Here is an 11,545-nt window from a genome sequence, read left to right as displayed (position 1 = left end):
ACCCCCATCTGGCAAACGCTCACTTGAAATGAAAAACGAGCTTTGGCCAGGCACACGATGATTCACGTCATTCCCTAAAAGATTATGTATTTACTTTTCTCAGGCTACATTTTTTCCCGTAACGTCTTTGATTTGTGTCATTTGGCATTTGCACTCACAATCAATGCCAGCAGGGAAATGTATCCCCCCCGATTGAAGAATGCAGAGATGGATTTCACTTGGCTTGAGTTGGCTTTTAATTGTTAATGCAGCCCAGACGACACTGCAGTGGCTTTTTTCTAACTTGAGTCACATCTATGAGTCATTTGGCTTTAAAACTCCTATGTTATGTTTCATTTAGTTAAGTGCATTGTACTGTGATTACAAAGTGTTATTTTACTTTATGAGGTATGTTTTAATTGGAGATTGTGATATGTGTTAATAATCTCACAAACTGTGGTAAACTGCTTATGATAAGGTTGTGATTTAAAGTATATAGCTTAAATGATGGTATGATAGAGTCAATCAGTGTCCTGTAATCATGTACAGGAGCTCAGGCTGGTGTGTCACTGTTGTTGTTGTTTGTGTTTAGCCGTCCTTGAACTCTTGGCAAGAGGCACAAGCTTTTTTCCCCCCATAAATACCCTCAAATGTAGGTTTTGACGTCACGTTTAATCATTGAGTTTGCTGCGACAGCGCCCACCTGTCTTTAATCCAGGTTTCTATCTCGTCCATGATCAGAGTTTTCCCAGCAGGAATTAGTTTATCAGGTAGATGCTGGTGCTCTGCGAGGCTCCTTAGATTAGAAATACCGGTGTCAGTTTGTGAAGCGAATTGTTTTTTACCTATTTCACAAAGTTTATTTTATGATACAGTGAGGCTCAGTGTTGCTTGGTTAGTCGGAGTTGACCTTTTTATCAAAATGAGTTCAATGAAGTGGATAAACATGGATGAAGCTCTGAAAGGTATGGTGTGGTAAACCACCGTCGAAATGCGTTGGATGTTGTTGAAATTGTTATTGATCATCTCTGATAACTGCTTTGTGGTCTTTTTTCTCACAGGCTTGAGGTTTTTAAGGGCCTTAAGATTGATACAGTTCTCAGAAATCTTACAGTTTTTGAATATACTAAAGACAAGGTGAGTTTACTTAAATTATTCATAGTTCTTCCATTGTAGCAAACTGTTTATAATGTTTAAATATTGCATGGAACGTGATATGGATGTTTGCATGGATAGGTTTTTTTTTTTAAGGGGGAACTTAAACTCTGTTGCAATGTTTTGCCTGAAAATGTGCATGATCATTAGGTTTGGTCAATTGATATAAAGTTCACTCCTCAGTAATTACGCATACTCGTATGACGGAGTCTTAAGCGAGATAGCTTTCTGTTTGTCTCCTCGCTGTTCAGAATTAAAGCTTTTTGCACAGATGTCAGGCAAAGCTTACAGCGTAACAAAATGCTTAAAAATACAAAGTAGGAGAGGACAGAGGTCACTTCCACATTAAGACTCAGGCTGTTTCTCAATGTCGAGTAGAGCTGCTGCAGAGCCACTATTTCAAGTATACTACGTCATCGAGTGGCGCCGAAGGACTGTTTAAATGCTGTCTTAGGCCCAATCCCAAACCACGCCCTACACCCTACCCCTACACACTACCCCTCCGTGACGGAGTGAACTCCGTGGAGTGACACTTGCAACTCAACGAGGCTCCCTCCTGTTAGATGGAGGGAGTAAATACAGCGGCAAGCTTTGGGACAAACTCCCCTCTCTCCGGCAGAAAGAGGAAATGCCGTAACTGTATGTGACAACGGTTTGAAATCAGCATCTCTTTGACAAAACATTTAAATGAATAACTAAAATAAAACTCCAAACATCTTTAATTGTGTTAAAGCTTTTTTGTAAAGCTCTTTTAGTTTTAAACCTGATGTTTATAAGCTTCTTAGTTTTTGCAACAATCTGTAAGTATACATAACTTTATAATAAAATGCACACATTTACCTTTTTCTAGACTAAACACAGGTATGATCCTAAGTTAAAAAAAGATGAGGTTATCATGAGGTTGTTAACATCGCAGTTTATCAGTGGATGTTTGATGGAACTACTTGTAAACAGCGTGTTTCCTGACGGACACACACAGCGTTGAGACCGGTCAGGTAGAGACCGTCTCAAGTCAGCACCGATGACTTGATAGCCTACTCCCCTTCCACACCGCTCCATACTCATTGGTTTGGAACAGCACTTAATATGGTGGACCCTCCGCGTGAACGCGCAAATGGAGTGGTTCGGTGTAGGGGGCGGTTTGGGAATGGGCCTTAATGTGGCGGACTCTCCGTGTGAACGCACAAACGGAGGGGTAGTGTGTAGGGCGTGGTTTGGGATTGGGCCTAAATGCCCAGCATTCTGTGCCACTCGATGACGTAGTATACTTGAAATAGTGGCTCTGCAGCAGCTCTACTCGACACTGAGAAACAGGAATGGTCTTTATTATTTTAAGAATAGCACACATGAAAATCTCACATTCAAAGTGAGGAGAACATTTCCCTAAATGCATGGGTATTTTTAAAAACATAAATCAAGTTTTTTATACATTTTTTTTATTCGAACACAATGTAATCAACAAGGCAAATATCAAATAATGAATAACTTTTGTTCCGCTCTTTTTGAAATAGCAACTCGATAAAGCTGGTAAACCTGTGTTCCATCTTCATAAGCACGTGGCTAACTGCGGCAGGATTCATTCACTTGGTAAGTTAGTGGGAGCCATTTAGTTAATGGGAAAGCATTTTGGTGTTTTTGGTAATGGCTGCTCAAGTAGTATAATTGCAATGTCGAGATTCTCTATTTCTGTGTTCTCTATTGACTTATTTTGGGTTATTTGGTTGTTGTTATTTGGTTGTTGTTCAAATCTCTACCTTTTTTTCCAGGTGGAAAACTCAGGGGATCCATGGGAAAACTTCCAGAATTCCCAAGCACTTTCCTACTGGGAATGTGTCTACTTACTCATGGTTACTATGTCCACTGTGGGCTATGGAGATGTTTATGCAAAAACCACCCTGGGCCGCCTGTTTATGGTCTTCTTCATCCTTGGCGGTTTGGTAAAAATCCCTCTCATTACTTCTTCCTGCTTAGAATCCTCCATGCAACCAATCATCACACCCGACAGGTGTTGTTCAGGACGCCCGTCACCTGTTGTTTACTATAGGGGTGTTTTTGTGGCTTTCCACTTTACCACAGTGTGTTGCATGTCATCTATTGTATCAGTTGTCTGCAGTATTGCAGCATTACATTAGGAAGAATGTTGGAGTTCTATTCTGTTGTTTATTAATTCATATATGACATGTAATATTGAAGAATGTGTTATTAACTTTAAAAGTATTGCGGTTTCAGGTAGCTCCACCCTCCTGCCTCCCCTCCCTCTTTCCAACAAACACATTGTCTCAGCGATGATTTCTCACCTAGCTGGATGGATGTATAGCAGCATTAGCTTATTATGCCAAAACGTATTTAAAAGCTATTATAGGCAATACATTGCATCAGGTGAAGATTTGTAAAAGGATGAACTAAATCCTTAATGTTACAGAAAAAATCCGTACCTGTAGCCGAAGATATTTTAGAGAACCCAGTTATCTGGAACATAAAGTTTTAATCGGGGGGGGGGAGGATTAAAAAGCATGATGAAACACTTTAATAAGGTGAAAAGAGAGATACGTTTAATATTTCCATGGGAAGCCAAAGTTACCTTTTTAATCAGTAAAATATCAGATTCATGTAAACCTCATATAGAGCAAGACAACATTGACTTCATCTGACAGTACAAACAAAATGATGGTGTAAAGCTAAACATGGGTCGAATCATCAGAATTATATTTTAAATAATGGAAAACTTTTGAAGATATCCCATTTTGCAGGGAGAAGTTGATGGATATGTGTTTGAATTTATATAATATTGACTATGATTGAACAGTGCAGCAGGCTTTAATTATAATATTAACCTTCGTGTTAAATTACACAGAATCTTAAATTAAGAGCTGGAAGAAATGTTTGCGAAATATATTAGTTACTGTCTGAAAGTCTGGAATAACAACATTTTTGGAATTTTTATAATTTTTATATATATATATAAAATATATTCAGTGTTAAACGACTGTAGATTCATTTTCTTGTGGTTTCAGCCTACAGGAACTAAACCTTTTGCTCAGAAACGCAGAGAGGCATGACGATTCAACATTTTTATTTAGCTCTTAGTCAAATCTGTAAAATAGAACTTGATTCCCTTTTAACTACCATTTTGTAGAGTTAATGTCTGCCATCCATTGGGCTGTGCTTTTCAAATCAACCTGACAAGTGTTTGTTGGACGAAACATGGCACATAAGGCTTTTTCTTAATTTTTTCTATTTTTCTATCGCAGATTGACATACCACTCATCAGCTGTCATTTTTCTCCTATATTCTGCCAATATACGTAAATATTGGCCCTATGATTTCCTTTTTCACATTCATACTTTTCTCAACATTTGGAATGTAACTGATTCAATCAAGGCTTCATTCAGACGGCTAATTTGAATGAGCTTTTTTTTTCTTTTTTCTGGATAAATACTAATACTTCTCCTGCACACAGTAGAGTTCCTCTTTGAGACAGATTTATTTTAAAGTAGAAATAGAGGACCTGCTCTCCATTGCCTATCTTTTTTTTAGTCTCTTCTTCTGTCTCCTATCTTCTCCTTAGGCCATGTTTGCGAGCTACGTCCCTGAAATCATAGAGTTAATAGGAAACCGCAAGAAATATGGTGGTTCCTATAGTGCGGTTAATGGGAGAAAGTAAGTATTAAAGGAGGCTCTACTGCCTCCGCCGCAGTAGAACCTTCTCTGCATGCCTTTTTCTTTTTCTTTTTCATGCATGTAGGCCATGTTTGCTCGCTACGTGCCAGAAATTGCTGCTCTCATCCTTAATCGGAAGAAATATGGAGGGAGTTATAACTCGACCAGAGGCAGAAAGTAAGTCAAACAAATGAAAAAAACAGCTAACTTTTATTGGTGTGGTTGTGTGACTAAAGTGGCTCTCATAGACATTATGAAACTGTAATTTGAGATGTAATGATCTCAATTAGCACTAAAGTCACACTGTGACTGAAGAACTTGGCCATGATTAATGTGTAGACTTTAATTCACTGTTTTGCTGCTGCTTTTATGTGTCCAAGCTGTCATTGCTGTATGTCATGGATGGACGACTGTCTGCTTTTACACTGCAAAAACATCTCTATCCCAACAAGTTATTTTTGTCTGTTATTGAATTATAAAGGCTCTCTTTTAAGGTAAACTGGATACTTTTTTTTAACTAAGTCGAACAATCGAAAAAAGTTACATTATCAATAGAAAATGTTTGATATAGGGAAAAGCATTTCAAAGACTAAACTCTGATTAGGCGTTTCTTTGAGTAATTTTGATCACCAGACACATTCATTTCGTTTTCTGAGACCTCAAAAGAGACAATCATGACTTAAGGATGGATATTTTTGCTGCGTAATCATGTACATATTGTTATTGTCATGTTTAAAGATGGCACATGTCGGGTTTTCTCTCTAATCCATAATTGTGATTATCTATGAAACAGTTGGAAAAATATTTACTATATATATTATTTTTACATATATTTTTCAATAACTCGAGCAGTCATTTTTGACACTGATTAAACTTTTAACCAGCCATTGGTTTAAAAGTAAAAAAAAAAAAATGTAGATAAAATAATTATCAACATATTAAAGAATTATATTTTACTGTGCATGAAAAACAACTTTATTTCAGAACAAAAATAGACTGGTGTGATCCCCCCCATCGCACCAGTTCAGAGGTGTATCGCAATTCCTGTTCCTGAGAAAATCCTACATGATCTGTGGTGTCCTACTTGTAATTATGCTGCTTATTGTCAATGTACATTTGTGCCAAATTTGTGTTTGTAAGTCAAGTGTTTGCAGTCATCACATCAAAGGAACATACGGATTAATAGTTATAGTAATAGTTATAAATAATACCTTACCCCTAGTAGACTTTAGGGAATTTATAGGTACGGTACTGTAATTAGGGAATTTTCTTATTAAGAAATTAAATTTAAATGTGGTGAATTTATGAAAAACGCTATTTTTAAACAAAGTTATTGAGATTGATGAAGCCACAATAACACATTTATGATGTTGAATTTCATTCTTTTTTAATGAAGTGATTCAAAAGAGTCCTGTATGCCATCGCTTGCTTCATGCCGATCTCTGGAATTTTGTTTTTCTGTCTTGGAAACATTTGTGCTGCTATGCTTTTTTTTGTCATGCTTTGCTTCTGAACATTCTTGGCCTTTATCTTCAGTCTGACCTACACCCTCAGGACTAAATAACATTTATCTTGAGTTTATAGTAATAGTTGACATTTTGGTGAATACACATTTTAATTTTCTTGCTGAAAGTAGGGTGATAAGATCGATACAACTGTCATGTCTGTAGAATAACCAGGAAACTAGAGCCAGGAAGCCATTAGCTTAGCTTAGCAAGTAAATCACCATTTAAATACAACTTGTCATTTTTAAATGTATTTTCGTTTAAAGTTTAAAATAACATACAATGTGTTGATTTATGAGATTCAAAGATGCTGGTATGTGAACCAGAATATCTGTTTTCCCCTGCTAGACTAATATAAGCTAGCTTAGTTTAGTTTAGCACAGATGTGAAAGTAGCATCAATCATCTTATCCAACTTGGCAAAAAAAAAGTGAATTTCCCAAAAAGTCTTACTATTCCTTTAACACATAATACACGTTAGTGTCCAAAGATCTGCCGCTGTTTCTAAAGATAGTGAGATTCTGCTTGATGCCTCCAAACAAACAAATGCTTGTTGTAGCATGCTTTTGTGCTTCTGCACTTAGTTTGGAAGAAGTCAGACTTGGTTTGGGAAACTCTCTTAAACCAAATCATTGCTTCTTTTGTTAAAACAAATATTTTCTTGTGTATCGTGTACAATTTTGTATTTGTTCTTTTGTCTACTTTTTTTAATTATTGGTGAATTGAAAATGTTTCAACGAACTTATAATGTACTAGTAGATTTGAAACGATTCGTTTGTTCGTGTTTGGTGAGAATTACTCACTCGAATATCTGTCTAGCTTACATAGTAGCGAAAATCTAAAGTTTTGCAACATTTTGAAAGTCTGGAAATGCATGTTTGATTGTAGCTCCTTATTTTTCTATTTCCCTCTCCTCCATCATGTCTACTTGATGTCATCAGCATCAATACTCTAAATGTGTACTCATCAATTTTCCTTTACAAATTAGCCAAACAACTGGTGAAAATATGTCTTTATTGTACATTGAAGCCAGAAAACTTCAATGCAGTAAAGTAAGATGAAACAAAAAAGTTTATCACACAAATCTGAAATAATATTCTTAGTAACAATACATATAGACATGTTTTACTATATATAAAGTAATAAACATAAAGTGGGTTCCTTGCATAAAGGATCTGTGATAATGTGGGAATTGAGATAAACTGTGTGCTGATTTTATAATCTCCATCTAAGTAAACTCTGATCCTTTATAATCTCATACTGAAATCCACAGTGCTCTCTGACCTTCTCATTCAGCCCTCTCTCGTCACGACGGGAACATGAAACATCCTTCCTGTAACATAGTTTTTATGATTTCAATTCAATCACCTAAATACAAACGGTAGTGATTATTTTTCCATTACATCTCTCTCATCTCAGATTTACCTTTTGATTCCAGGACAACGATGACGATGAAACATCAATGTGTGTGTCTGTCTGTGCGTGTTTGTTTTTTAAATGTTATTCTGACTACATTTTAGTTTCATTATGATTCTGCCACTCATTTTCCAGGCACATCGTGGTCTGTGGTCATATAACACTTGAGAGTGTGTCCAACTTTCTAAAAGACTTCCTACACAAGGACAGGGATGATGTCAATGTAGAAATTGTTTTTCTTCATAAGTAAGTACAAAACAGAACATTTCCTTCCTCATGAAAAAAAATCTTGGTGAGATAGGAAATGATATTCCTCCTCGGATTTAAGAGTGTTTATTTTTTATCTGTCAGTATTTCCCCTAATCTTGAGCTGGAAGCCTTGTTCAAGCGTCATTTCACTCAAGTGGAGTTTTACCAAGGATCTGTTCTGAACCCACACGACCTGGCCAGAGTTAAGGTAAGTGACAGATCATACTTTGTCCTCTGCGGCTCAGAGGGAAACTGTGCTGTCTTTAAAGGTTATATACTTACTGATGTGTGTTTGCTGTGTGTGATCTTTATTCCAGATCGAATCAGCTGATGCCTGTTTAATCTTAGCCAACAAATACTGTGCTGACCCCGATGCTGAGGATGCATCCAACATCATGAGGTAAACCCTGTGATTAAGTTATTTTATTGGGTTTAAGGAGAACAATTCAATCAGAAATGTATAAGTAAATATGTTCAATGATAAAGCCTAAAGAGAGAAAATATGAATCTGTTACAGCAGTGTTATTTTATTAGACTGGAATAGTTTTAAATCTATAGGCATAAATGATTGCCAGCTCTGGATTTAGTTAATAATATAAATGATAAAAAATTGTTTTTCTAATTTGTAGGAGGTTGTTATGTTTTAAGAATGATACCACATGCCATGTAAGTTAGGAAAACTGTTTTGCAATGTTCTTAATTTGTTTTGTCATTTCTGCAGAGTAATATCTATCAAGAACTACCATCCAAAGATCAGAATAATCACTCAAATGTTGCAGTACCACAATAAGGTTGGTCAAATCTGTTGCTTTTACTTATGTTATATTCATATTTTATCATGTTTGGGTGTTATATATTTTGGATCTTTTTTATTGTTTAACCTTTTGTCCACCTACATTTTAAATTTTGGAATAAGTGTATACATTTTTCTGTGTTCAGGCCCACCTTTTGAACATCCCGAGCTGGAACTGGAAGGAGGGAGACGATGCTATCTGCCTTGCGGAGCTGAAGCTGGGCTTCATCGCTCAGAGCTGCCTGGCTCAGGGCCTTTCCACCATGCTGGCCAACCTCTTCTCCATGAGGTCCTTCATCAAGGTAGCCACAGCTAATATTCAGCCATCTGTGATCACTGGATTGAATTCAGAAGTAAAGTTGGCCATGAAAAAGTTGTGAAATATATAATAATAATTGTCCCAGATGAGGCTCATGTTCAACATCTGGTGACTGGGTGGGGAGGAATGTGTAAAAACATGAATAAATGTTTTAATTAAATAAAACATCGTAATGGTACAAGCTGTTTGTATTTTGTGTTAAATCTTTGTTATAGATTGAGGAGGACACATGGCAGAAGTATTACCTAGAAGGAGTGGCCAATGAGATGTACACCGAGTACCTGTCGAGTGCCTTCGTTGGCATGTCCTTCCCTGTCATTTGCGAGTAAGTACACAGAAACAAAGATTTTAAATACTTTGTGGCCTTCTCTTCTGATTCCCTCTCTGTTACATATTATGTTTTGCGATTGTCCCTCTTTGGCCTCCATACATGTATGAGCAATTTCTCTTAAAATCCTTGAATAGCCATATTTACATGATGGTAAACACCTGAATTTGTACATTTTAGCTTTTAATAAATCAGACCTCTTACTGTAAGTGGAAAAAGGTGGCACTAAATGCTAAGACAATCTTTTGCAAAAGTACAAATATTGACTGTGCGTTAAGTCTAATTATAGTGTCATTCTCTTTTGCAGACTCTGCTATGTGAAGCTAAAGCTGCTACTGATAGCTATAGAGTACAAGTCTGATCAAAGGGAGTGCAGGTAAGTGGATGTGTTCACAGTGTTTGGTTAAAGTCATTCAAATTCATGGATGCAAAAACCTCAACACGCAGGTGTGTTTGCTGTCGGCATTTACCTTCAGTGATGAAGCTACTTTGAATCAGCTCCTCTGTTTGATTGCAAACACAAGCCGCTTTACCAAATTTGCTAAATTGGTGTCTAAATTGGTTTGTTCACAGACATCAGAGGCATTTTGATAACATCCTGACAAATTCATGAGGAAGGTGGCAGTTGGTTTCTTTAAACATAGCTGAAGCTTTGTGTTTAGTGCTTTTTATACTGCAAATGTTCCACTCTTTTAGGTGTCACTGCTATCTGCTTTCATCAACTTCATTTAATAAAGAAGCTATTGTGCCAAATGAGTGGGGGAAATGGATCCTGCCAGCGTGTCACTGCTCAGTAAATTCTGTGAACTTTATGTTGTGACAACTTTGGTCTATAAATCCTTGCAGCACCCTGATAAACCCTGGAAACCACGTGAAAATGCAGGAGGGGACATTGGGCTTCTTCATTGCCAGTGATGCCAAAGAAGTAAAGAGGTAATACATTGGACTTGAGTCTAAAAGTAAAACTACACAGTGTTGTAAACCTTGCAATATGCTAATTAGCTTAACATGTTGATAGCTGGTTGTTGTTAGCTAGCAAGTTGTTAGCTGAAGTCACAAAGAAAAGTGTTGTTGCTAGCTAGGATGAAGTACCAGAGGAGGATTTCTTTGGTGGGGTTGTTTGCATTTTACCAGTTCGTACAATATGACTATAAGCTTGACATGTTGCTAGCTTTTTGTTAGCTAAGGATTTTTGCAACAATTGCTTGCGAGAATCAAGTATCAGAGGAGGTTTGTTTGGTTAGTCTGGTGGGTTGGACCACATGCTACCAGTGCTTGCAACTTACAAATTACAACATAACTTAATACGTTTTACTTTAAACACATTCCAACTCATGCCTAAAACACTTTCGAGACTTATTTTAGAAAACCAGGGATCACAAAATGTTTTGTTATCTGCTACCATTTTAATATGGGACTTCTATTTTTCTTCCACAGGGCCCTGTTTTACTGCAAAGCCTGCCACGATGACATTAGTGATCCCAAAAGGATAAAGAAATGTGGATGCAAGAAATGTAAGTGACTGCATTAAAAAAACATTGCATTGTTTAACTTCAGTAACATTTCTTCACAGCACTGAGTTAGCATCAATCTAGCAGTGTGATGATGTATTTACATGACCTACATAGCCATGTGTCCAAACCAATTAGTTCCTGCATTCATTATTAACGTCCTGTTACTTGTGCATGAACAAAGGTAATTGGATTTCTTTCTGCAGCCAAAACGCACAGGTGCAGTCCAAGTTTCCCTTGTAATGCTGCGCTTTTGGACCTCTATATAACATTAACATTTGCTGTCATTAATAAGTCAGTTCAGCATAATTAGAAAACACAGCTTTCCACAAGTAATAATGTAGTCAGGTTTGTGATTTATCCTGTACGATTTTGGTGAACTGATCAGTCAAGTATTTATTTTTCGTGTCTCTGGTTGATGATTAATCTTTTTAGCATATTCTCTTCCTTATGATTCCCACCTCTCATAGATACACAGAAAAGTAAGAAACAAGCTAGTTTACTTCTCTCAAACCACCCGTGAAAACAGTCTTAATATGCATTTTGTCTGTTTGCATGTGTAGGTGTATGCTATGTTTTCTTCGGCATAATAGCTGTTCCAGTTCATTGATAACTTAGTGATGTTAACAGG

At 36.8% G+C, this 11,545-nt stretch overlaps 1 protein-coding gene across 11 annotated transcripts in view; it reads left to right on the top strand.

The window, feature by feature from the left end:
* The window catches only part of LOC307024856 (calcium-activated potassium channel subunit alpha-1a-like), a 78,454-nt gene that overhangs the window by 42,458 nt on the left and 24,451 nt on the right, over positions 1-11,545 (top strand). For 9 of the 11 annotated variants that reach the window (XM_079659302.1, XM_079659298.1, XM_079659308.1 and 6 more), the window contains 13 exons: positions 1,041-1,116; positions 2,646-2,721; positions 2,901-3,071; positions 4,703-4,794; positions 7,850-7,960; positions 8,066-8,171; positions 8,281-8,363; positions 8,685-8,754; positions 8,903-9,058; positions 9,291-9,400; positions 9,711-9,779; positions 10,250-10,336; positions 10,841-10,917. In XM_079659302.1, coding sequence (XP_079515428.1) covers positions 1,041-1,116; positions 2,646-2,721; positions 2,901-3,071; positions 4,703-4,794; positions 7,850-7,960; positions 8,066-8,171; positions 8,281-8,363; positions 8,685-8,754; positions 8,903-9,058; positions 9,291-9,400; positions 9,711-9,779; positions 10,250-10,336; positions 10,841-10,917 — 1,284 coding nt within the window. Of the gene's footprint in view, positions 1-1,040; positions 1,117-2,645; positions 2,722-2,900; positions 3,072-4,702; positions 4,795-4,879; positions 4,972-7,849; positions 7,961-8,065; positions 8,172-8,280; positions 8,364-8,684; positions 8,755-8,902; positions 9,059-9,290; positions 9,401-9,710; positions 9,780-10,249; positions 10,337-10,840; positions 10,918-11,545 lie in introns of all 11 variants that reach the window. The other 2 variants (XM_079659307.1, XM_079659301.1) reach the window with 1 other exon arrangement.

The sequence above is a fragment of the Notothenia rossii genome (genome assembly GCF_949606895.1).
Source record: "Notothenia rossii genome assembly, chromosome: 11".
NCBI classification, from domain to species: Eukaryota; Metazoa; Chordata; class Actinopteri; order Perciformes; family Nototheniidae; genus Notothenia; species Notothenia rossii.
Note: the sequence above shows the minus strand (reverse complement) of the source record. Positions and strands in the feature narration are given on the sequence as shown.